This window comes from Chelon labrosus, assembly GCF_963514085.1.
Source record: "Chelon labrosus genome assembly, chromosome: 1".
Classification (NCBI taxonomy): Eukaryota; Metazoa; Chordata; class Actinopteri; order Mugiliformes; family Mugilidae; genus Chelon; species Chelon labrosus.
Genome location: NC_140337.1, coordinates 22,896,539 through 22,921,822, shown reverse-complemented (window position 1 = coordinate 22,921,822; position 25,284 = coordinate 22,896,539). Strand labels below are relative to the sequence as shown.

The window sequence follows — 25,284 nt, the reverse complement described above, 5'->3', positions numbered from 1 at the left end:
TCCCTGTCACTGCCACGCGTCTAGCATTGCCAGATCTGACGGTGGGCTGCCAGAAGTGAAATCCAACAGGGTCAGGGTAATGCTCACTGGCGCCCCGTCCAGAGACCTGCAGATCTCATTCACCCCTGCTGGACTTTATTGTATAGGGATTCCATGTATGTAGTAAAACTCTGTGGTGTCTAATGTGTGTGGCAGACCCACCAGCTCCACCCCTTCGCCAACTGCTGCCGCACACCACATGCATGCACTCGCCGTCCTGTACTTACTCCGCTGCATGGGCTGTACTGCCTTATGATCCCTTGGCTGCCGTTCAGTTGCATGATGGGATACGAGAGAGGAGGGAGTTCACCGTACATGTGGCCCACATTACCCCAGGCATCCATAGACTGAAGGAAAGAGCTGCTTAATTATGTGGCAATTGTGCAAGGAAATATTTTAGGATTTTTAAACAGGGAGTCCTCCCATATGATCTGATCACGTTTGGGTCCCAGACGTTGGAATGTATAGATTGAACTCCCTCTGCAGCGTTCATGTGCGTTAGATGTTCCGCTTGTATAATGTGAACAGCAACCTCATTAGTTCATGTTGTGTTTCCTTGCGTTTTCCAGGTGATGAGAGAGGTGTGCGCTAACGGGGGTTTGGACTCAGACGGAGCTCGATCTGGATCTCCAGTGCACAAACCTGAACTGGAAAAGGTAAAAAAGAAAAAAATGCAGATAAGCCCAATTCGCACGGGGTTAGTTTGTACCTGGGGACGTCATGTGATTCAGAAACAACCCCTCCACGTTTTACTTTCCGCTTCACTCCACTGCATGTCAGAGGACATTTTTACACGTTTTGACAGCTTTAATTACTTTGCAAATTCTAATTGATAATAAAAAAATATATTTTTAAAAACCTGGCAGTATTTAAATCAGCCCTTCTTTACCGGTGAACACATTAATGCTTGATTTAATGATTTCATCCATCTAAATGGGTGAATGGGTCCGCAACATCTTGACATTGCACCCTAACATCTGTCCAAACTTGAATTTACAGCAGATATATAGCTATCCAGCTATCTAGCCAACTAGCTAGCTATCAATCTTGCTAGCTAGCTATCTGGTAAAACTGAAGACATTAAAAGAAAAAGTTTTCACAAAATTCTATCAAACCCCAGCTATCTAGCTAGCTAGCGATCGATCTTGCTAGCTAGCTATCTGGTAAAACTGAAGACATTAAAAGAAAAAGTTTTGACAAAATTCTATCAAACCCCAGCTATCTAGCTAGCTATTTATCTATCTTGCTAGCTAGCTAGCTGTTAAAAATGAAGAGATTAAAAGAAAAAGTTCTGACAAAATTCTATCAAACCCCAAGCTAATTCTATACCTTATGTACCTTATGTCCCACTAGTGAAGTATTGTTAACTCTTGTGAACCTTACAGGCAACAGTACAGACTTTTTTTTTTATGTCTTTCTCATATGTCAATAATAGCTTAATTGGACTAAATTGCCCTTAGATGAACACACTGCAATAGACAAACATTTACAAATATACCGTCAACCCATGAACACAGCTTGTCTTGGCATAATCAAACCTAATCACACCGGGTAGTAAAAGCTGTTTGCCAAACAACAGTTAATTGCATGTGACACAGGAGGGGAAACTTAGGCAGCTCGAGGGGGAAACAGTGCGTTATTGGTTTTCAAAGGGGGTAGAACTGGATGCACGCGCACAGATCCGAGCACATGCGCGCCTGATCTATCTACGTGCCTTTAGTGGTGGAAAATAAGCAACATCAGACGATCTTTAATGACAAACTTCTCCCGGCTTGGCAAAGCACGCTCGAACCCAGCCTAATTATTCATCTATAACATGTTGCAGATGTTGCTAAGGGTTTTTACAATGTACAATGTAATTAGACAGCTGTGTTTGTGCGGTAATGCCTTTTTTTTATTTTTTTTATCGACCTGTCTGTCTTCGGGAGAGTACAGTTTTGTTCACTTAGTACCTATTCTTCCTCCTCTGCATGGTCTTCGTACTGCCAGAAGGCATCGTGTGACAGGCCCAGCTCAGACGGCGAGGCGCCTCATGAGAACGGACACAGCGACTGCAAGGACCAAGGTGGGAGTCACAGCAATGGTAACCAAATGATGTGTATCATATTTTTCAAGGGCATAAAAGTTTGTTGCCAACAGAAGTGATTCACTCACATGTCTTAGTGTTTTATAGCAGAGACAGTCTGCCACGCCTAAGACTTTAACTGTTTCTACTATTAAGAGCCATAGATCATTCAAGTGATCACAGAGAGCAGGGCTATTCGGCTAGATTTTAAAGAGGTCCACTTTGAGAATATGTCTTGAAGAAAAGTTCATAATATCTAACTGTTTAGTGTGATAAATACACTGCCTAGCCCCCCCCCCCCAAAAAAAAGGCGCCACCTAGATTTAACTACGCAAATAGATAGGAGCATCCTATTGGATAACTACTGCATGGGTGATTATCTTTCAGCTGGCAACAAGTTATTTAACCCCAACTGATGCAATGAGTAGCTTCTCATTTCTTAGACAACCATGTCTAAAGACACATCCTGTGGTCGTGGAAAAGATGTTAGTCTGTTTGAGAAGGCTCAAATCATTGGCATGCATCAAGCAGAGAAAACATCTAAGGAGATTGAAGAAACTACTAAAACTGGATTAAGAACTGTGACATTGCAGAAGCTTATCGAAACAATGCTACAGCAAATGCGTGCTGTAATCAAAGGTAAAGGTGGTCCAGCGAAATTTGAGAGTGTGGGACCTTTTTTTTGGCCAGGCAGTGTATATTTACGTAGCCTAGTAGTTGTACCAACATCTGCATTTAATCAGTACCTGACTGTCAAATCAGATGAATTCAGTACAATTAGCAAACATTTTGACAACATTAGTTATTTAGACTCATAACATAAAACTGAACAGATATCTCTGATTGCAGATATCTGTAATGTAAAGTGAGCTGCATTTCAAAATAAGAGAAAATAAATCAAATGTGATAACGTTCAAATAAAGTGCTTAACTTTCAAAATAACATAAAAAATAGTAAAATGAAGGGAGGAAAAGCTTGAATTTTGCCATTTTTCTGTTTCACATCTTGACTCAACAGTCTCAACCAGTTTTCCAGATAATAATTTAGCACAGCTTAACAACTGAACACTCGGTCGTTGTTTTCTCTACGCGTGTCGCTATCTTTCTTTTTCTTTCTACCGTCTGTTCATGTGTGGCTTGCCTCTAACTCTCTCTCTCGTCTGTCTGCATGTGTTTACCGCCTGCCGTGCACAGGCTCGATTGGCCGAGCGTTATCTCGTTGGATAGCCTAAGTCTCATGCAAATTGTGCGTTTTTATCTCATCCGCTAAACCACTATGGAAGCTGCGCCGGTTAAAATAAGTAGAGCACCCGGTCAAGTTTTAAATCATAACCTGCTTTTTTGGCTGTAGGTCCGGGTCTGTATGGGATGGCTTCTGGGTCCGGAGGCTTACCCAGATTAGTTCTTGTCCAGCAATCAAGCTATTTTGAGGGCCCTTGCAGGGCTTTTATGAGCCTTAAATTGGACTGATTTGCGGGTAAAATAATTAGGAAATCAAACACTCATAGCTAGACCCAAGTTCCCAGAATGCAAGCTGAGGTTCTGCTGACGCCACAGCAAACCTCCTGCAGACCTCTCAAGGTCCTATATGGGCACACAATGGGTTCGTATCAAAAGGCTCCATCAAGACTTTAAACTCTGTTGTACAGCTTTCATAAACAATGAGAGAAAAGTAAACATTAGATTAAATCAGAATAGCTACCGAGCTTGCACGTCAACAGATCCATTTCCATTGCAAATTGACAAACTGGCCCAATAAGGAGAGTATGATACAGTTGAAAGCTCCAGACAAAGTTGCTAAGTGCAGCTTGACTTGGGTGATGTTTCTACATCTGCAGATGGTTATGTGTTTAGTTGAGAATTCATCTTTTTTTTTTTTTATAGAGCAAAATCCCCATCATAAACTGCACTGCATTCACCCAGTACCTTTAATTGTAGCCCTAAAGCTAAAGCACAAAACAACGGTCAAGTTGGACGGGGGCATCATCAATATCATTGTTTCTCGGAGCCAACGAGGATTGTTCTCATGTTGGACCCAATTCTAAATGTTAAATTATGACCCCCTTTCTCACGTAATCTGTCTCATAATTCAGAGAGGAATCTCTGCATGCTCTGGAAGGGTCAGCCTTTGGCTAATGCTGCGTGAAGCCTGAAGAATGAGCATTTGGATTTATTTAACACAGTTTTTACGAAGGGATGGTCTTCCCCTGGAGAACTACGCGCCAAAACAAAGAGACACACTGGAAAGAGTCTCCTATTATTTACAGTTTGTTTGCTCAGCAGGCAAAATTCCTCTGGGAGAGAAATCTCATTTTACTTGTCAGCTCAGTTGCTTGGATTGTCAACTATAACTTAACACTATTATTTTTTTTTTTCTCAGTTTAAATTGTTTAATTTTTCCAAGTATTCAGTCTGAAACAGATTTCCCACGAGCAGCTCATTTCAAATCTTCTATCCAGTTGGGTCTTTGTGGAGTTAGCTAAGAGCTGTGATTCATGAACACGGTTGTGCAAGCCATGTTTACACGTCTTTCTTTTTTTTGTGTGGAACTACGGGAAATGAAGAAATGGGTTCGGCAGTGATCTCCCAGATGAGCTTAAGAAAATCACACAGAATTGTTGATTGTTTCTCCAGAGAGGTACTGCTTTCATGGTTTGCGGCGTCGAGAATTCACAAGGTTGGAATCATTAAAAAACAAAAAACAAAAAAAACAGCAGCTTTTCATTTACTCTGACTTTGTTGTGCATCATGATCAGAATCAGATACAACATTGAAAGAAAATAATTTATTCACCAAAATACTGCAGTCCGGTTGGCATTGCAGCAGTTATCCAGTGTGAACATGTTATGCCGTGGAAGAGAAGGCCAACCAGCCGTTATTTTATATATCTGCCAGAATGTTGATGTTTTAGACGCCGGAAAACTGGGAAATTGTAGTAATTTGAGTCAAACTGTTACGGCTATCCAAAGAGATGTGATGGTTTACCTGGAGACCACGTAGCATTGGAATGCACTGTGGGAAGAAAGTAAGCCAGCAGAGGCAGTGTGATGCTTTGGCCTAAGTTCGGCTGGGAGTCTTAGGGTCCTGCCATTCATGTGGACATCTTTGACATCCATACGGCGCGGTTTATGCTTCTGCGGCAATTTGACCCTGTAGCTACGGCGACAGCACGGACCCTACACAGACCCTAACGACTTAGCCTGACATGCACTTTCCCAGAAATGTAACTACCTACCACGGCGACGCAGACCACAAGAGCTGTGATTGGTCCGCTTGGTAGTAGCGTGTTTCCGCTTTAGTATTTCCGTCTGTTTCTCCATCTCTGCAGTTTTTTAATTGATTGTATTGGATCAATAAAGATAGAACACATCAAGGAAAGGTTAACTGAGGAGTTTCGGAGGTACAAGTCGCCATTGTTGAAAGTGAAGCAGGAAGTAGAAACGAAAATTAACCCGAGTGGCAAAAAAAGACAAAGACACGGCTCCCACTAGCGTTTGGGTAGTTTTGTTATAGAGCGAGCCAGACTGACAAGCATACAAATAAAAATGGCTCGCACCAGCAAGGGCTATGTACGTAGGTTACGGGGTCTATGGTCCTGGTCTATGGTTCCCTGATGTATAATGCCATAAATTGAAAATGGTTGACGAAATGGTTTGAGGAACACGTGTTAAGTCGGTCTCTAAATCTCCATGATCTCGGCCCAATCGAACACCTGCAGGATTAGCTGGACAAATGGCAAGTGTACGCATCTCTCAACAAGTCAGGGCTGTTTTGTGTCGCGAAACGAGGGAACCACACGATATTAGGCAAGTGGTCATAATGTTATGGCTCATTGCCGAACACCGACTTTGGTTTTGATCCGTTAGGACATATTAATGTTGCCGGATTTTATAACTTTGGGATGATCTGATGACGAGCTAATCATAAAACCATAGTGAGTGCAGGTGTTTCTAGTACTGCGCTGTCACCCATTAAACATAATAGATGATCATGAAACATAATGAACTTCTTAGTCTTCACATCCTTCATTCCTCCTTTGAGCTTAATCAGCAACACTCTTTCCATGGCTTATATAAATTTACCTGATCAGAGTTTTCCCACTCCTCTTCTTTTGATCATTTGAATAATAATAATAATACGAATAATAATAATAATAATAGTAAATGCCTTTTTTAAAAAAAGCTTTCCACCTCAGGCCTTGCATTGTGTGTGTGCTTGTATACTTTTTGCACTGTGAGAAAAACCCCTGGGACTCAGATCGAGAGCAGACGGCTTCCTATTTAATTAAGGGCGGTCGCCGCGGTAGTTGTCGCATCATGACGTGATGTGGAAAAAATGTTGAAACCTGAGCCCGTAAGCGCCGGAAAGAATCGAACACAAAGAGTTTCTGTCATTGCCGTATCACTCTGGACTACCGTTCATTAGTTTTCAACGGCTAGTGTTTGATTCTTGCAAGTGTGTGTGCGCGTGTGTGTGTAAAGCAGGCCCGGTGATTATATGCAGCATATTTCTGAATGCACATGTGTGTCTAGAATCCGTCCAGACGCTTGGTATGACCTAAGCAAGGGAGAATGCTTTATATCGTCCTCCCCCACTTCTTCTTCTTCTTCTTCTTCTTCTTCACTGTTTCTTTTGCCTCGATATCTGGCAGCGGAGACGGGTTAGAAGTCAGATTTAGAGTTTGTTCTTCCCTTCATAACACAGACGCAGCCACACTGAGGCTTAGTTTTTCTCACTCGGATTCTCTTTCGCGTCCACCGAAACGCACCGAAGACCGCGGTATCTACTAAACGAAGTGAGCCAAGCTATTCTCCTCAAAGACAGACAGACAGACAGAGCGACTCATACATGGCTTCCTGAGACCAGACCTACCTGAGACGTTAGCCATCCTTCCAGCAGAATGTGCACCGTCATTCTCCTCCCTTTCTGTCTTTGGGCAGAAACTAGGCCAGCTCAGACCGGCCCACTCAGACTAGCGGGGATGCTGGGATTTTTAAAATGACTCTTAATTCACCAACAAAGGCCTCTTGAACCCACAAGGGTCTGATTATACCCAGTGCAACCAATCCTGAACTCATGCTTGTTTATAGTGGAAGTCTAAGGTTGCACTTTCTCTCTCTTCTCTTCTCTTACAGTATTACAAAAGCATCCAAACATAATTAAATCAACATAAATGAACACGTAACATCTCTATGGTAATTCCCCCTGTTTAGATGACGACGATAAGGCGCATTAGGACTGCAGGAGTCCTTCCACGAGCACATTACGCCGTGTTTTGCTTATTTCCCCTTCCTCTCCGTTTGTTTCAGGGAAAGGGAAGAAAAACTCAAAGTCGGAGCAGAAGACCGGCACCGTGGGGAAGGGAGCCGGCAAGAAGATCACCAAGATCATAGGGCTGGGGAAGAAGAAGCCGTCCACGGATGAACAGACTTCGTCGGCGGAGGAAGACGTACCCACGTGTGGTAAGACACGTGGCATAAAGCCAATTCAGGGTTGAATCCTGGAGACATTTGACCATGTCCGTGAGGTCAAACCACATGAAACAAGCTTTAGATAATTTGAATTTTGTACGTTTGCATCCAGAGGTCTTTACTGAGTTGATCTGGACACAACTGTGATAATAATTCGGGTTCCAGACTTCTGTTAAAGATGTCTCGTCTACAAATATGTGCAGAACTGCATTTATGTCCACAGGCACCGATGTTAATCTACGGGTCAGACAGGCCTCTTCTTTAAGAAAATAAACATGCTAGCGGATAGTTAGTGAGCGGATAAAATAATAGCCTACATCACTCAAGAAAAATCTTAGCTAATTACGTTCTCTTAATGTGGAATTTAATCAAGCGTAAATTAGGAGACAGGCCTGAGAAGTTTGATTTGGCTTTGAAAATTACACATTTTCGGGCAAATAACAGCCATTCATTCACTGATTCGTTCGTTTTCTGGAGGCGCTTGTCCCTGTCATTGGGCGAGAGGCGGAGTACACCCTAGACAAGTCGCCAGGGCTAACACAGCGAGACAGACAACCATTCACACTCACATCTACGGCCAGTGTAGACACCAGTGAATCTAACCAGCATGTCTTTGGACGGTGGGAGGAAGCTGGAGTACCTGGAGAGAACCCACGCGGACACAGGGAGAACATGCAAACTCCAAATTGATTGTTTTGCATCAATAAAGATGGAACACATCAAGGAAAGGTTCAGTGACGTGGTTCAGCAATACAAACATTTGTACGACTCGTCTTCGACAAAATTTTGGCGAAAGTTTCAGTTGCCATTGTTGAAAGTGAAGCAGGAAGTGGAAACAAAAATTAACCTGATTGGCAAAAGAGACACAGCGCCGACTAGTGTTTGGGTGGTGTTATTACAGAGCGAGCCAGACTGACGGGCGCACAAGTATAAATGCCGTAGGCTACGTACGTAGGTCATGGCATCTATGTCCCGTAGTACCTTAAATGACCCTTGACTGTGCGTGTTTTAACTGACAGGCTACCTGAACGTGCTCTCCAACAACCGCTGGCGGGAGCGCTGGTGCCGCCTGAAGGACAACCAGCTGCTCCTGCACAAGGACCGCGACGACCTGAAGAGCCACATCGCCTCGCTGCCCCTCCGAGGCTGCGACGTCAGCCCCGGCCTCGACCACAAGCACCCCTTTGCCTTCCGACTGCTTCGCAACGGTCAAGAAGTGGCCGTGCTGGAGGTGAGCTGTGGTTCCGGTTCACGTGATACCTCAAACGGCATCAGAACACAGTCATGGTGGTGCAAGCAAACTCCGCCGGCCATGTTTTCCTCCTTGTTCTTGGTTTTCCTGTCATGTGGTTAAACCGCCAGTGACTTGTGTCTGTTTGTTTGATGTTGTTGTGTGTGTACCAACTTCCTCCATTTGCCAGTTTCTTCATATAGTCTGCACGCTATGTGACTTGACTTTCTTTTTCCTGTAAAACCATATCATTACTAAACCTCTGATGGACGGTAGCATGCAAGGAGTGGTCAGTTCCTACAACAATGCTAAAATTCTTTACATTTCAACACATTATTAGTATTTATTTAGAATTAAAACTTATATTTTAAGATTTTCCCATTGTCTGTAGTCTATATATGCTGTATATCTGGCTCTCACATTAGCATGGATGCCCTAGCGGAATTTATTCAAATAAGGCTCTGACATCCACCAGCTACGAGGCAGTAGCGCTGGTTTCCATTTCAACTGTACAGCTGCTCTATGCTCTACGTTGAACCGCTGTGGCTGCATTTCTTCCTCCAGGCCTCCTCCTCTGAGGAGATGGGTCGCTGGCTGGGGGTTTTACTGGCCGAGACCGGCTCCACCACAGACCCAGCCACGCTGCACTACGATTACATCGACGTCGAGACCACTGCCAACGTCATCCAGCTGGCCAAGCAGTCCTTCTGGTGAGGGACATACATTTACTGCTTGATGTTTATCATTTTCTGTCTAATACTTGGAGAACATTGCCACTTAGGATTGCTAGATCGATCTGTCTATCTATTGACTGAACAATCTTTAGGGATAGAGTAAAGAGTAGTAATATTTGGTTTTGCTCCACTTTTTTGAAAACTGCTTCCCGACAACCTTAACCCCTTTTCAGACTTGCCCTTTCTGCTTATGAGTGAGTTGCAGAGAATCCACCTAGCTACTTTTGTTTTGGTGGGGAAAAAAAACCTAGCAGGTCGTACAATCATGCTAGCAGGGTGTACAAGCTGCTGCAGATTGACAATGATGATAGAAAATGTCTCATTTGAATGACTTTCAGTTCGTATTCAGACACTGTTGTGACCCAAGGCTTGCATATTGCTGTCACTGACAACTGTACAGTGCATTGTTGTGGGGCTGTTTGCAGCCTGTGACACAGACTGTATGCAAAAGATGGACGTAGCTTCATTGGTTTGCGGATTTACCGTTTTAAAGCCTTGGGTTTTGCTTTTGGTGGAGCAGGAGCAGTGACACTATTTGAATGAGAAGGAGTTTGCACCTAGCGACCTTGCGTTTCTGTGTCCACCGTTTACAGTACATGCAGTGTATGGTCTGTGACACAAGCCTAAAAAGAAGATACCTGTGTTTTATCTCCAGTTTCACCAGCAAGCGCGCCGTCTCTCCCAACCCCTACCTGGACAACCCAGTCAACGGCTACGCCTGCCCCACCGGCATGGCCCTGCACTATGACGACGTGCCCATAAATGGAATGGTAAGGACACGCCTGCTTGTTGGTGTAAAGAGCGAGCTACTGCAGCTCAGCTCACGGTATCACGTCTATCTGATACTTCACCTTGACTCTTTTCTTTTTGCTAACTTTCATATTTTCAGTATAACAATAAGGGCGTAGGTTCTAAAACCTTCAGTCATATGTGATCTGTGGATCTCATTTTCCCATTAACCCTTATAATTCACCCCCCTTTGCTTTCCTAAACCTCCTTTTTAACTTTGTCAAAAGCTTACATTTAGATGGTTAGTATGGTTGTAACTGTGTTACATGCCGTACCTTTAATTAAATGGGTACTCCTGGTTGTGCTTCTATTAGGAAGGCCTATTATGAGTAATGTCACATATTGACGTATGGACGCTACTAACGTTATATAACTATCCTCCTTCACTCCTGTTCCCCCACTACCTTTCTCTCTCCCTACTGCTTTGCTTGCTTGCATGCTTGCGTGGTCTAACTCAAGGAGCCGGAGGTGGCGTACTCCAGTCCCAGCACAAGGGGGCGCCAGCTGAAAGAGGAGGCTCAATACCAGAACACAGACCTCTATGAGAACATGCCCTCGCCCAAGCTGGCCACCCGCTACCCTCCTAAGAACACCACCTCTTCTTCTGCTCCCGCTGCTTCCTCTTCCTCCGCCTCTGCCGGCCACTACAAAACCCCTGTTCCTAAAGTCTCTTCCAAGTTCCTCACTGCTGATTCTAAAACTAAAGCCACTGCTCAGGTGACTAACACTGTACTCTACTCACTCAACCTTTACATTCTTTTTTTCTCTTGCTCTTTTGCATTCAGCAGTCTGTCTAGCTCAGTTTGGGCTATCCTTTGCCCATGTTTAGTGAGCACCAGGATATTCCTGGAAAAATACTTGGTCATTTTGGTCAGGCCCATGCATTGTAGGGTGGAGACAGGTCACCTCAGCTAAAGCAATCAGCCTCTTCTAATGTCAGGAGACAAACATGATTCCTCTGTAGAATACAAAGCAAGCATTGGGTTGAAAATCAGACGGCAACGACTTTAAAAGTAGTCCATCAGGTAGTAGACTCTAGAAACGTTGATTTCTACTTTATAGATTATAGGGTTCAATCGGCCATACGTAGATTACGGCGTCTATGTCCCGCAGTACCTTAAATGAGCCTTGTCTAGGATTAACTGTACATTCCCTCCGTTTTAGGGAGTGGAGGCGAAGTCCGTCAACCTCAAATGTGCATCGAAAACAAAGATACATGCAACAAAACCACAAGCAGCAGTGAGTTTAATAACCACCAACTGGATGTGTGTAATGAAGCTGCCTTCAATTAAAGTTTTGGCTACGTAGGGACAGTCGGTCATGCTGGAAACAAAAAAAACAACCCCAATTAATATCTTATAAAGTGGCTAACTTGTTAGCACACAGCTGCCTGTTTGCACGTCCCAAGCGACGCTAAGCAACGGGTCATCCAAATTATGTCACTTGAAACCAGGTGGAACTCATCTGAAAATCTGAAAAACATTACGTAAAATGTTGTGTGAGCTGAGGAAGAAGCTTTAAAAACAAACTGATGTTGTCATGATCAGTTAGTCACACAGAATTGTGTCCACATGATGAATGAAACTTCAGCATTTACTCTCCTTTTACCTTTTTGTTGTCGCTAACTGAAAAGTATGCACTCCATAAGTCGTTTAGCGGGTAATGGCTGCAGCTGGAAGTTTCTAAAAGGGGGTTAACCTGGAGATAACTGCAGAGTTAAGTGATAATCATCTGTGGGTTTGTCAGTATAGCTCTTGCGGCCTTAATGTCTAATGCCAAATGTTATGCTGTCCTGTCTATTTGCATCGGCCAGTCTCATCAAAAGCAGCTTCAGCTCTAACTGTTTCCCGGGGAAAACCCTGAAGCTGATGCGTTCAGTTCCCTGCTTTGCATACGGCACGTCAGCTGACAGTCTCTTGGCTGAGGGAAAGAGAAAAGTCTGTTTATTGTTCCTGCAGGAGTACGCTTTAACTCACTCAAGATAAGGTGTTGATGTTGGCCCACCCAAGAGCCCACCTCTCTTTCCCATCAGCCCCGTGAATCGCGGTGTATCCCCTCTGGTGTAGTCCTTAGTAATTTCATTATTACCTTGACTGGGCCTGAAATCACTCCCATGTCCAGGCTTTTGGAAATGCTCACCGTGTCCTTCAGATCTAATAACAGATGCTCCGGTCAGAACTTTTACAGCTGATGCTGATATCAATAAAGTCTGAAAACGGATCCATGTTTTTAAAAACCTCTCCACATGGACTGGTTGGTTTGAAGACCTAAATACAGACTTTGAGCTTAAAATATGCGCGGTGCGTACAGTATATATCTGGACCGACTCGGTGCTCGAGCTCATGCGGTTGCTCCTTGCATTTCCATCTTCCTTCTCCTTATACAACAAGCGTCGCCTGTGTGTGCCATTTATATTTTTACTGCCCTGCTGTAAGTGCCACACAGCCTTTGCGACCATATAATTCACCACATGGTGTTGTACGGAGCTCCGCCTCCTTCCCGCCACCCTTTGATGTGTGTGCTGAGTGTAGCGCGGCCAACGGGTGTTAACATTGCCTCGGAGACCACAGAGCACCGCTCCGCTGTGAGAAGTAGATTTTATCCCAGCGAGGTGTATGACAGACTGCGTGCAACAGTGCCAGCCTGATTTGAAACTTGACGTTAGGATCACCATTAAAAAAAAAATAAAAGAATTCTTGCAATTCCCTGTTGAATGAGTAACTTGGGTCAGAAGAATATACACTGCAGTCAGTTTGATCTCAAGGTGGTGGGACCAGTAAGCTAACAGCATAAAGTAACAACAACTCCAGATTTTTTGTTTTAGTGCAAAGAAGAACAAGTAAATTGTTTACATTCAATAAACTATCCTTAAAAAAAAATTCCTAAGAAAAATAAGTGCAATTTGAGCACATTGCTGTCTGCTGTTTAGTCCTGGGTCTCAGTGTTGTGTTCTGTCCACTTCTCTTACTAAAACAGTGGAGTCTTCTCTGTAATTCGCTGTAATTTTTGCACTTTGCAAATTCATGGTTTTAAGGCCAGAGGGTCTCTCTGGTGGGCCGCTTTTGGCCCGTGGGCCGCATGTTTGACAACTGTGTTTTAACGCCTAAGTTTAAAAATGTCTTCCTGGACTTTTTTCTCTCTCTCTCTTACTCTTATTTTGACTTTTAAAATGTCAGAAAACCTGGCACGTTCGATATCTTACAGTTATTTACAGAGGCTAATGGGATTTCTCCAAAACCGCGCAAACCGTGACGTAATGTCTCTGTCTGTCTGTTTGTGTCTTTTTACTGCGTATTTATATGTTTTTATTGTATGTTTTTGCTGTGTGCACTTTAAGGAGATGCTCTTTAAATCTCATTGTACCGTGTGTAATGACAATAAAGGCTTTCAAATTCCGGTAATCCGAATGCGCCATCTTCGACACATTCTGTTTCAAAGGCTTAAAAGGATAATAGGATAAAAGACGGACATTGATAGAAACTGCACTGACTGGTTGTCGAAGCTGGTAATTTTCTTTTTGCAGCAAAAGCTGTGTAAAATTTGATTTTAAAATCTTCGGTCTAAAAGTCGATTTTTCTTTTGTTGCACTGTATTTGGGTAAAATCCCTGTTGGACTTGCGAACCAGGATGATTATCTTTATACAGTGCTCTTGACACCTTTTTTTTGTTGGAAAAAAGAACTGAAAACTCAATAAAAAGAAAAAAAAGATCCAACTACGTAATACCTGCTAAGCACAAAACAGCAGGCACACAACTGTAGCTACTAGCTAGTGTATATAGTGGAGCATTTGCCAACTAAAGAGCCAGATATGTTCCCTAGGCTCTGGTGGAGACCAAAACGGAGTTGTAAAAAAAACTATTGAAATTCATGCTGTTGCCCTGCAGGGTTAAAGTAACTACTGTTAAAAAGCAAGCAATGAAACAGGAGTGACGGTGTGCGCACCAGTTATTTTCTTTCTTTCGTAAGGTACATGTATATTGTTTATGTAGTGTATTAACTTTTCTAAGATAAAATATAACGGTTAATTGTCCCCCCCTCCTTGTCCTGCTCCAAACAGTTTAAGGGAAAGAAGGGAGCAACAACCAATGGGGTGGCATCGAAACAGAAGGCGGAACCGAAGAATCAGCCCAAGAAGACGGGAGTCAATGGGACAAACGGGACGGCGTCTCTGAAACGCAACAACTCCAGTAAGTGTGGACGTCAGAGGAGCTTTTCGTAGTTACGCAGCACAAAGTCAAACTGGCAGTCCGGTTTAGTGCAGACCAAAGCTGAAATATCATTAGCACGCTGACATTTTTACAAGCGGTCCACCTTTATGCAGTCAGGTCTCGTGCTGTCAGTGAGCAGCAGACAGTATGTCTGGCCTCCTTGTCCCAGCCTCACCACCACTGATTGCTTTCTAGCAAAACTCTCCTCCACAGAAATTTGGAAAATGCAGGATGTCCAAATTACAGTCGGTTTGGGGGGGGGGGGGGGGTAAATAACTTGAATATCTAAAAAACCCTTTATCCATGTGACGCATGCAGGCCAGACGTGAGCCTCCTGCCAGCACCGGGGTAACCCTAGAACAGACGGGATAGCAGAAGCAGGGTCCAGCTCACTGGTGAAATGCGGTCGTGCTAATCCCTGCGGCTCAGAATAGATTTTTTTATTTATTTTTTTTGTCTTCGCCTAATGTGTAAACGCGGAGGGCCGCATTGCAACCGCTTGCATAGCTCGTCACTCCTCCCACGATGTCGGAATGGAAATTGCGCGTGCAGCGTGTGTCGGATTTAGAGCGCGCCGCACGCTTCTCATATTTCCACCGGCTAATGAGTGTATTGAATTTGAAAATGTCAGCGGCGGTGTGATTGAGCGATCCTTCGCGGACGCACGCAGACGCGCACGGCCCTCCACGGCATAGCCCCGGTAATGAATGACTGCTTAAGCCTGTGGCTGTGAGTTCAGTGGGTTTCTGGGTAGCTTGCATCTCACAGTGCCCTCATAATAACCGCCTTGCTGTCTCTTTCATTTTTCCCCACTTACAGCATGTTGATATTGAGTGTCAGCGTTGAGGGTGTGGTTTTGGTGGCCATTGTTTGACTATGACCTAATAGAAGTTGCAAATGAAGACATGCACCACATCCAGAGCACAGCTGTGCAGAGGTTCTTTTGTGAAAGGGCCAGATGATTTCAGCCTCCTTAGTCCGGCTTGTTTACACCCAGTCTTTTGTTGTGCAGATGCAGAGCAGTGCAAGTACGGGAAGAACCGCGTGGAGGCTGACGCCAAGCGACTGCAGACCAAGGAGGAAGAGTTGATGAAGAAGAAGCAGGAGATCAGGAACCATCTGACCCAGCTGAAGAAGGATAGGAGCGACCTGCGCACCGCCGTGGAGGCCGCCGCCGGTAAGAGAAAGCTGAAGAAGCGGGGAAGGAGGGTGTTTGCGGAGAGTCTTTGCAACTCTTGATTCCTCCTCTCTTCACCCACCAGGCAAACGCTCACAAGCCTCTCTGTCGGAGCGGCTGAAGAAGGTGGAGGACGAGTGCAGGAAGAAGGAGGAGGAGCGCGTGAACCTGGAGCTGGAGCTGACAGAAGTGAAGGAGAGCCTGAAGAAAGCCCTGAGCGGAGGGGTCACCCTGGGCCTCACCATCGAACCGAAAGCTGGCTCCTCTGGCCTCCAGGTCAGGACGCCAACGACGTTTGTCGTTTTGAGGTTCTTTTGTGATCCTTGACGGGTGCATGCCACCGCGTTTGTAGTTCTGATTTTGAATATCCGTGTGCGCAGTCGCCGGCCATGCTGAGACGGACGCAGGAGTCTTCTCCCTTCTCCAGCTGTGACACCAGCGACACGGAGTCCTGCTCCCTGCCCGTCAACAGCGCGTCGCTGCTCCGCCGGCAGCAGGGCGGCCAGAAGCCCTCGACGGTCCGCGGGCACGTCCTCAGGAAGGCTAAGGTCAGAGCCCGCACCCTTAGGGAGTAGACGTAGCTGTGGTCCGTACGACCAAAAACATTGCATGCATGCTTTGCGTCAGTTTGTGCTTGGTCTTTTCACGCAAGGTCGGATTCGTGAAGACATGTTAGGCTGAAGCACAGTTCTCAGAATCCAGGCCATAACAGTTAGTACATATGTAGATGAGCAAATCAGCAGGGATGTGGTTCAGAGTGCCACCAAAGCGGAGACCAGGAGTTTGTCAGGGTCCAGATTGAAGGAGAGGTGGAGCAGGGAGTCACGCAACCAAGATTAGAAGTAAGGTGCTTTAGGTGCTTTTCATCATGCTGAAGATTCATCATGTGTTGTTTGCTGGATCCTTGGCGCTAGGACCCCGCTGACTGACTGCGTCTCCGTTTGTTTTGCAGGAATGGGAGCAGAAGAACGGCACATAGACCGCTCAAGCCTTCACGCCAGTCCCACTCGTAATGTTTTCAAATTGTGTATATATTTATTTAAAACCGTTCGTACACACGGAGGGCGCGCTAAGGAGGACACGAGCATAGCATTCACGTGAGCTAAAACCAGCAGCCGTTTTTTTCGGTGTACTGTAAGTACCACGGCACGCGGACGTAGCAGCCTTTTTTAAACTTTTATACTATCGAGCATGCTTAGTGTGCCTAGTTGTGCAACTCGTGTTGGCCGCTGTAATGTCTTTTCAAGCAACCACCGTTTCAAAATCTGTTCCAGCAGTTGTTTGAGTCAAAACCAAGTATTTATTTGTAAATGTTTAAAGGAAATACTAGCTTCCCTTTGTTTATTTATGTTGATATATTTAAAGTATTTTTGTAGAATCTCTGGCTCTTCACGCAATCCCCACTTCCTACGACACTATTGGTTGCCATTCACACACACACACAAAAAAATAATAATTAAATACACACAAGCTGAGCAACTACGCAGCTCCGGGTATTTTAAAGAAGCAGAATTATTCTCCTCATTTTCAGAATAGCTCATGCAGATCTACCTACTTCCTAGCCTGAGGACGATCTGGGTGCAGAAGTCAATAGATATATCAAACTTAATCGTCATATTTTAGTAGGACCAGTATGTATACAGCATATATACAGTGCAGATAAATATCCCCAACCGGTTCGATGATGATATGGTTGGAAATTCCCTATTTATTATGTTTACTTCCTGCCCACACAGCTGTCCTGAATGAGAACAGATGCAGTATTGTGTCGTGTTTGGAAAACTTCCAAAAACTATGTGGTAAACCGTCAAACTCCAAACCGGAAAAGACGCAGCTACCGTTGAGAGAAGTTGACGATTCATCTTCATGGATCTAGGTCAACCTTCACGTACCATCAAACTGCGTCCGAATGTGCTTATGAGAGCTCATCATTTGCGTTTGGATCAAAGAGAATATCAGCCTAAGCCAGAATCTGACATCTAGACATATGTACATGTTTATTGATAAAGATATGCTATGGACTAATACTTAGTTTGATCTGAGGGACAGAAACACAGAATTTGAGCCAATGGGTCCATTGGAAAAAAAGTTTACAGTCTTGTGGACCATGTATCTTCTATTTGTCCAGTCTTTATATTTCCAAACGTCTGTACATTTTATGATAGCTAGCTAACTAGCTATTCAATTAAGTGCAATTCAGTTAATGAAAAATGCAACTGAAAAGTTGTACAAACAGTACGTTACCCTCATAGCATAATTGGAAGTGATTTTTGGTCATTTTTAACAATATCAACAAAAAAATACCAATGTGCTTGCTAAAAATTGCGTTTTTTCTTGTTTTCCGAAAGCGTTAAAATACGACATAGGCAATTATGCTACGAGGCAATAACGTAATTTGACATATGACATATACGCCGACAAGCTGCACATAGCATTGGTCTGATAAACACATAGCTGGCTATTGATTGGTTAGGGCAAAAGACGCCCTGAAAGAAAATTGCTGAAGTTAACCAAGCAGCAACCTTTGAAGCCAACACGAAAGTATTGCTTAAATCACGGGCAGCTGTCTGCCTCAGTTCCACTCAGGCTCTTTGCCTGGTTTTATATTAGCTAGGAATAAGGAGAAGTCAGGCAGTGGCAAGATGGCGAGGCCCAGTGCCACTACGTTGAGCTTCAAAACCGCTCTTCTATGGGTAATGTCACCAAGGGTTCGGCCATTTGTTATGCTAGCCACTGGACTGAACACCGTGTCTCAGAAACTAAAAATGATATGTGAAGGTTCTCCGTCATCCAGGTCATGGTATCCCCCCCAAAAAATCTGAAGATGAGGGCAACCGGACTTGTAGAGTTCCTGGAAGACGCTCGCAACTCATCCAAGTGGCATGAGCTACTCGTGTGGTAGCGCAATGTCTTCAAGAAACTCTACAAGTTCGGTCGCCCTCATTTTCAGATTTTTTAGGGGTTTATACCATGACCTGGATGACGGAGAACCTTCACAGAAGCCATCGAACAGTAATTTTAAGCCAGTAAATGAAATTCACCTTCTCCTCGGTACAGTTTTAGCTACCAGTGTGCAAAGTAACTCCATGCAGCTTCGACCACACGATTTGAGAGTTATCTTGCCAACAGAGTAATTGTGCTTCTTTAAATAGTCCCCTCAGCGTATTGATGGATGGCTGCAGCAGGACTCCAGCAGGGTGTGTGTTGGCGCAGGTCAGGCTCGGGCGTGGCCACACTTAGATTTTGGCGCTCGCCTTCGGAAAAACTCCGAAACCTCAGCCGACGTGGCCGGCGTTAGTCCCTCGTCCAAGATCCTCAGTCCGGCTCCTCTAATCACGTCGCCGGTCTACTGTAGCCTAGCGCGTTTGCGTTCGTGTGTGTGTGTGTGTGGGTGTGTGTGTGTGTGTTTGCACTCCAACGTCTCCGAGGCACATCCCAAACAATACACTGACTGAAATAGAGGCACTTACTGTAAATTCAGATTGCCAAATTAAAGACTGTGACTCAGATTTTCACACTGCTGCACACACACACACTCACCAATGTCACATTTTTGTGGTGCTTTTTTTTGTTTTGTTTTTTTAATATAATGGTTTTACTGCCTAAGCTTTGCTACCGTGCACATACTGCATAAGTAGGGAAGGTGCTTCTATTGGACGTGTTGACACCGTCTGGACGTCAGTGCTTCTTACGGCACTACTGCCGTATGAAGCACAGCCATGTACATATTTTCTATCTCCTGCCTGCTTTCAGATGGATACCCCACAGCGTAGTCTGCAGCGTAGACAGAGCATGTTAGCAGGAAGACGGGGCCCTTAGGGGACGTTTATCTGTAGTCAGAATAGAGCAGGATGTCTGATGTCTGTCGGTAAATGTGAACCTGCTGTACATAGCTTGGCAAAGGGGTTGGTGGGGTGGGGGGGGGGGGGGGGGGGGTCGGAGTACAGATTCATGCATCAGTGTTGGTTTTTGCACCTTATACATTTTTTTTTTTTTTTTTTACTTTGTTCGTTGTTTATCTCTGACAGTCTCCACCTCGGAGACGGACATGCTTGTACATAAAGGAATAAAGCTTCTGATTGACAAACAGCTCTCTCCTGACTCTTGGTTATTACCTGCGTTCACTGTGTTGTTTAGTAACGTGACAAACTGTTCTTCAGTTCATGTTGAACATTTTGTTTAAGGTGCTGAAAGTTTTACATAACGTCCACCATTGCATCAATTTTTGCATAAACAGACCAACAAACCAATAACATTTCCCAGAATTTTCCTCTTCCTTTAAATGTAAAGGCAGAGTTCCCTTTTCCAGTACAGTCTTTCTCACAGGGTGGCTCATCCTCGGCACATGCCTTGTCCGTCAGTACCACTTTGTTAATGAACCCTTGACTTGGTTTGAGGCTGATACCTACTGCAGAAACACATCCAAATACCTGGCCTCCATTGAAAACAGTAAAGAAATGAAGTTTAGACCAATTAGTCTACTTAATGTTGAGTGGAAGATTTCCTGGCTTCTCTGGATGCTTAGAGCACACCAGTATGATTTGGCACCAAATTCAGTTAGCAAAGCAAGAGAAGAGAGACCTGCATGTAGTATTCTTAGACCTGGCTAATGCTTTTGGGTCAGTACCATATAGTTTGTTATGGGAAGCATTTGACTTCTTTAGAGTTCCAGGTAGTTTAAAAACTTAGTCAAAGCCTACTTTTTAGACATTCAACTCTGTTTTACCACAGCAGAGTACACTACATCATGGCAGCAGCTGGAGGTAGGCATCATGGCAGGGTGTACAATCTCTCCACTAGCCTTTACAATGGCAATGGAGGTCATTATTAGGGCTTCCAAATGGGTGGTAGGTGGAGAAAGGCTGCAGGGAGGGCTTTGCCTCCCCCCAATTAGGGCCTACATGGACGACATGACGACTACAACGTCAACCGCTCCTTGTACCAGAAGATTGCTGGATAAGCTAAACAGCAACCTGCAGTGGGCTAGGATGAAAGTGAAGCCAATTAAATCTAGGAATATTTCCATTGTTAAAGGAAAGGTGGTAGATAAGAACTTTGTTATAAATGATGAAGTGGTTCCCACAGTGCTGGAGAAGCCAGTGAAGAGTTTGGGAAGATGGTATGATGCAAGTCTTAGATAAGGCGCAGTTTGAAGGGTTGAGGCAGGAAATGATTCAAGGTATTTCAAGCATCGAGCGGTCAGGGCTACCAGGGAAGTTAAAGTTATGGTGCCTGCAATTTGGTTTACTGCCCCGGCTAATGTGGCCGCTAACAGTGTATGAGGTTGCCCTGTCAAAGGTAGAAAAGTTAGAAAGGATGATTAATTCATCTATCAGAAAGTGGCTCGGTGTCCCACGCTGCTTAAGTGGCACAGCCTTGTATGGGAAAGGCATTCTGGAGCTCCCAGTTACCAGCCTAACAGAGGAGTTTAAGTGTGCTAAAGTTAGACTGGAAATTACTCTTACTCAGTCAAAGGATCCATTGGTTAGGAGTGCAGCGCCTACTGTTAAGACAGGGAGGAAGTGGAACCCAAAAGAGGCTGTGCAGCAAGCACAGGCAGCTCTTAGGCATAGGTATATCATAGGCAATGTACAGCAAGGGCGTGGAGGCTTAGGGCTGTGTGCAGGGAAACCTCTGTGGAGCAAGGCATCAGCAGTAGAAAGGAGAAAGATGGTAGTGGAAAAGGTACAGAAACAAGAGGAAGCAGTAAGATGCACTAAGGCAGTGTTGCAGGCTAAGCAGGGTCAATGGGTGAACTGGGAGAGTGTGGAGAAAAGGAAGTTGAAGTGGAGAGAGCTTTGGAGCATGGAGGCTAGCAGGATTAGATTTATGATAGGGGCTACTTATGATGTGCTGCCAACTCCCCAGAACCTAAACCAGTGGGTAGGTGAGGAGGTTGCCTGCCCACTGTGCACTTGTGTATGCACGCTTAGCCATATTCTGACAGGTTGTAAGGTTAGTCTTGCCCAAGGACGTTACACCTGGCGTCACAACCAGGTACTGAAATGTTCAGCAGCTGCAATTGAGGAAAAACGGGTGAATGTAAATTCCATGGCCATTAACAGAGGTATTAAATATATTAACTTTGTACGGGAGGGAGAAAAGGCTAGACTAGCAGGCATCAGGCATAACACGGGACAGCTAAGAGTAGGAGGAGCCTGGGAGATGAGGGCGGATTTAAATGGACAACTAGTTACTCCAGCCAAGATAGCTAGCACCCGTCTACGGCCAGATCTGCTGTTGTGGTCTGAGCCAGAGAAAGTAGTGTATTTCATAGAGCTGACTGTCCCGTGGGAAGATAGAGTTGAGGAGGCTAATGAACGTAAGAGAGCTAAGTATGCAGAGTTAGCAGCAGACGCGGAGCAAAACAGCTGGAGGGCTTTTCTCCGCCCAGTAGAAGTCGGCTGCCGTGGATTTGTGGCAAAATCGGCAATTGCCCTTCTGAGCGAGCTGGGCATACGGGAAAAAGCCAGAGGACTGCGGTATGTAACATGTCTCGGGCAGCAGAGAGAGCGAGCGAGTGGCTCTGGACACGTAGGAAGCATGCTAGCTGGGGAGCTAGCTAAAGGTAAGGGTGGCTGCGTGACTTTAGTGTGTTTACAAATTATTATAGAAGTTTACAAATCATTATAGATGTGGTCGATTGGTTCGGGGTTCAGTCCGCATTATCGGGGCGAACCATGGTTGGTTTCTTTGTTTGGTTCGTGTTTCAGCCCGCATCAACAGGGCGAAACGCGATTGTTTGTTTGTTGCGTGGTTCAGTCTGCGGTTCAGTCCAGTGTTGTCTGTTGTCTAATACGAATGGTGAGAATGGTGAGAAAAACAGGGTTTTGCAGTGGCAGCGTGGAGGGGGGTGACTCCAGGACGCTGGAATTCACTGTTAAGCCTTCTCGAGGTGTCGTAGGCCTAACTTAACGAAACATCGGTGAAGGGAGGTGCCCACTTGAAAACCCTAATGACTTGCTGCATACTGCTGTTGTTTAGGCCAGGTTCCGGATGTCTTTATGTTGCTTGGTAGCTATGGTTAGCTGCTGAGCGGGCCATACAAGCCAGCAGCGTTAGGTTAGCTTATGTTTCACAAGGTTCAAACTATCCTCTGCTGCTCTGTGGGCCTACAAGCCACCAGCATTTACTTAGTTCATTTAGATTGTAGGCTAAGCTAGCCAGCAGCATTTGGTTAGCTTATATTCCACAAGGTTTGAGTTAGCGTGTGCTGCAGAGCGGGCCATACAAGCCAGCAGCATTCACTTAGTTCATTTAGATTGTAGGTTAAGCGTCATATCACATGACAATAGGTTTATTAGAGTTTCTCAGTTGGACAGGGCCTCCAAATGTGTTTTGCCTTGGATTTTGGCACAAGGGATTAAAACATCTAATCCTGTGTATTAATGAATGCTACAGCATGCAAAACAATCCTGTGAAAGACACCACTCATAAAAAAGGTAAATTAAAAAAAAGCAACAAGTTTGTGATCACAAATGTAACACCACCAAACTCAGTGTATTTTTGTCCTCCATCTGTTTCCAAGTGTTTAAGCTGAGGATGAAGGTGGAAGATCCCTCTGTGAATCTGAATGACCCTGCAGTGAAAGCAGAGCCACTGAAAAAGGCAAGTCTCCAAAATCCATTCTCTAATCATTGAAAGAAGTTACACTTCTGAACACATGTTGTTGTTAGTACGATTAGTGGCTGTAAAGTTTACAGGTGTACAATCACAAGATTTACAAGATTCATAAAAGAAAGAAAAACATTTCATAGTCTGTTATTTTCATCTCATTTTGAACGTCATAAATGTCAATGATCTTTTATATTATTTACCTTGTCTTCAACAAAATATACTTTTTTTTTTTTAAGGTGCTGAAAGTTAACCAAACCAGGAAAATGTGTCAGAGAACAACATTTACATAAAGTCCCCCACTGCATCAAGTTTTGCATAGACAGACCAACAAACCAATAACATTTTCCAGAATTTTCCTCTCCCCTTTATTATAAAGGCAGAGTTCCCTTTTCCAGTCCACAGAGCTGCATCATGATGGAGAGGATCTTGCTGGGTGTCTTGTGTCTCTCAGGTCAGTGTTATGTTGGTGTTAACATTTAGAAGTGAATATTACTGAGTGATATTGCTGCACTGGAGGAGAAATACATTGTTAGTTTGGGGCCTTCTTCCATTTTCAGAGGTGTAGATGGTTTACTGTACGTTTTTATTTCGCACAGGGTGGCTCATCCTCGGCACATGCCTTGTCCATCAGTACCACTTTGTTAATGAATCCTTGAGTTGGGGTAAGGCTTATACCTACTGCAGAAACACATACAAAGACCTGGCCTCCATTGAAAACAGTGAAGAAATGAACCAACTTATCCAAACAGTTTCATCTGCTGGTTACAACTCTGAGGTCTGGATCGGTGCTTACTTTGGTCTCTACTGGAGTAGCAAGTATTACACAAATAACATTGGTGATGACTATTGGAACTGGGAAAACCAAATACAATATGAACCTTTCTCAGTCTATTATCTCTGCCATAGCTTAGCAAACAGTGGAGGAGGGCAGTATGATAAGTGCTCTGTGGAACATCCATTTGTCTGTTCTAATGGTGAGCATTATATTTCCCTAAAAAGATTACGCTGGATATCACTTTTATCAAAGATTATTCAAATATACATTTTAAATATTTCTACCATGTGCAATATATAAGAAATCTGACTTTTATCTTCATTTACTAACTACAGGATCATCACAGAATGTTTATGTGTATGAATCAATGGACTGGTTCAGAGCTTGGAGGTACTGCAGGGAGAACTTCACAGACCTGGCCAACCCATGGTCCTCCCAGACTTCTCAGTTGATTCCAAGTGGAAGTCGAGCATGGGTCGGCGAGTTCAGATATCCTCGCTTTTACTGGGCTGATGGCAGTGGGTCATCATTCAAATACTGGGATGATGTTCCAAAATTACTTGGCTCTAGTAATTGGTTGTATGTTGCTGCAGATTTGCAAAGGTCTGGAAAATGGAGGCCACTGAGCCACGACACGAGACTACCATTTGTCTGCTACAGCATGCAAAATAATTCTGTGAAACAAAATAATCCTGTGAAAGACACCACTCATAAAAAAGGTAAAAAAAAAAGCTACAAGTTTGTGATCACAAATGTAACACCACCAAACTCAGTGTTTTTTTGTTTTTTGTTTTTTTTGTCCTCCATCTGTTTCCAAGTGTTTAAGCTGATGATGAAGGTGGAAGATCCCTCTGTGAATCTGAATGACCCTGCAGTGAAAGCAGAGCTACTGAAAAAGGCAAGTCTCCAAAATCCATCCTCTAATCATTGAAAGAAGTTACACTACTGAACCCATGTTGTTGTTTGTAGGATTAGTGGCTGTAAAGTTTACAGGTGTACAATCACAAGATTTACAAGGTTTATAAAAGAATATAATATAATATAATATAATATAATATAATATAATATAATACAATATAATAAATCTCAGCTGTCATCAGACCAAGTTTGCATGTTCTCCTGTGTCTGCGTGGGTTCTCTCCAGGTACTCTAGCTTCCTCCCACCGTCCAAAGACATG

The 25,284-nt window shown here is 44.2% G+C and overlaps 1 protein-coding gene and 1 long non-coding RNA gene across 3 annotated transcripts in view; one reads left to right on the top strand and one right to left on the bottom strand.

Moving 5' to 3' along the window:
• The window catches only part of afap1 (actin filament associated protein 1), a 51,649-nt gene extending 33,020 nt beyond the window's left edge, over window positions 1-18,629 (top strand). The window contains exons 7-17 of one of the 2 annotated variants that reach the window (XM_084541402.1): window positions 609-695; window positions 2,029-2,104; window positions 7,413-7,565; window positions 8,594-8,805; window positions 9,370-9,515; window positions 10,195-10,309; window positions 14,387-14,516; window positions 15,550-15,714; window positions 15,800-15,990; window positions 16,095-16,262; window positions 16,667-18,629. In XM_084541402.1, the coding sequence (XP_084397528.1) occupies window positions 609-695; window positions 2,029-2,104; window positions 7,413-7,565; window positions 8,594-8,805; window positions 9,370-9,515; window positions 10,195-10,309; window positions 14,387-14,516; window positions 15,550-15,714; window positions 15,800-15,990; window positions 16,095-16,262; window positions 16,667-16,693 (1,470 nt within the window). In that variant the 3' untranslated portion in view covers window positions 16,694-18,629. Of the gene's footprint in view, window positions 1-608; window positions 696-2,028; window positions 2,123-7,412; window positions 7,566-8,593; window positions 8,806-9,369; window positions 9,516-10,194; window positions 10,310-14,386; window positions 14,517-15,549; window positions 15,715-15,799; window positions 15,991-16,094; window positions 16,263-16,666 lie in introns of both variants that reach the window. The other variant, XM_084541401.1, reaches the window with a different exon arrangement.
• On the bottom strand, window positions 16,973-19,610 carry LOC311485793. Its single transcript, XR_014698978.1, has 2 exons — window positions 18,706-19,610; window positions 16,973-18,473 (listed from the first exon to the last, which is right to left on the bottom strand). It is a non-coding gene; the product is annotated as an uncharacterized lncRNA (long non-coding RNA).
• Window positions 19,611-25,284: the final 5,674 nt, after the last annotated feature.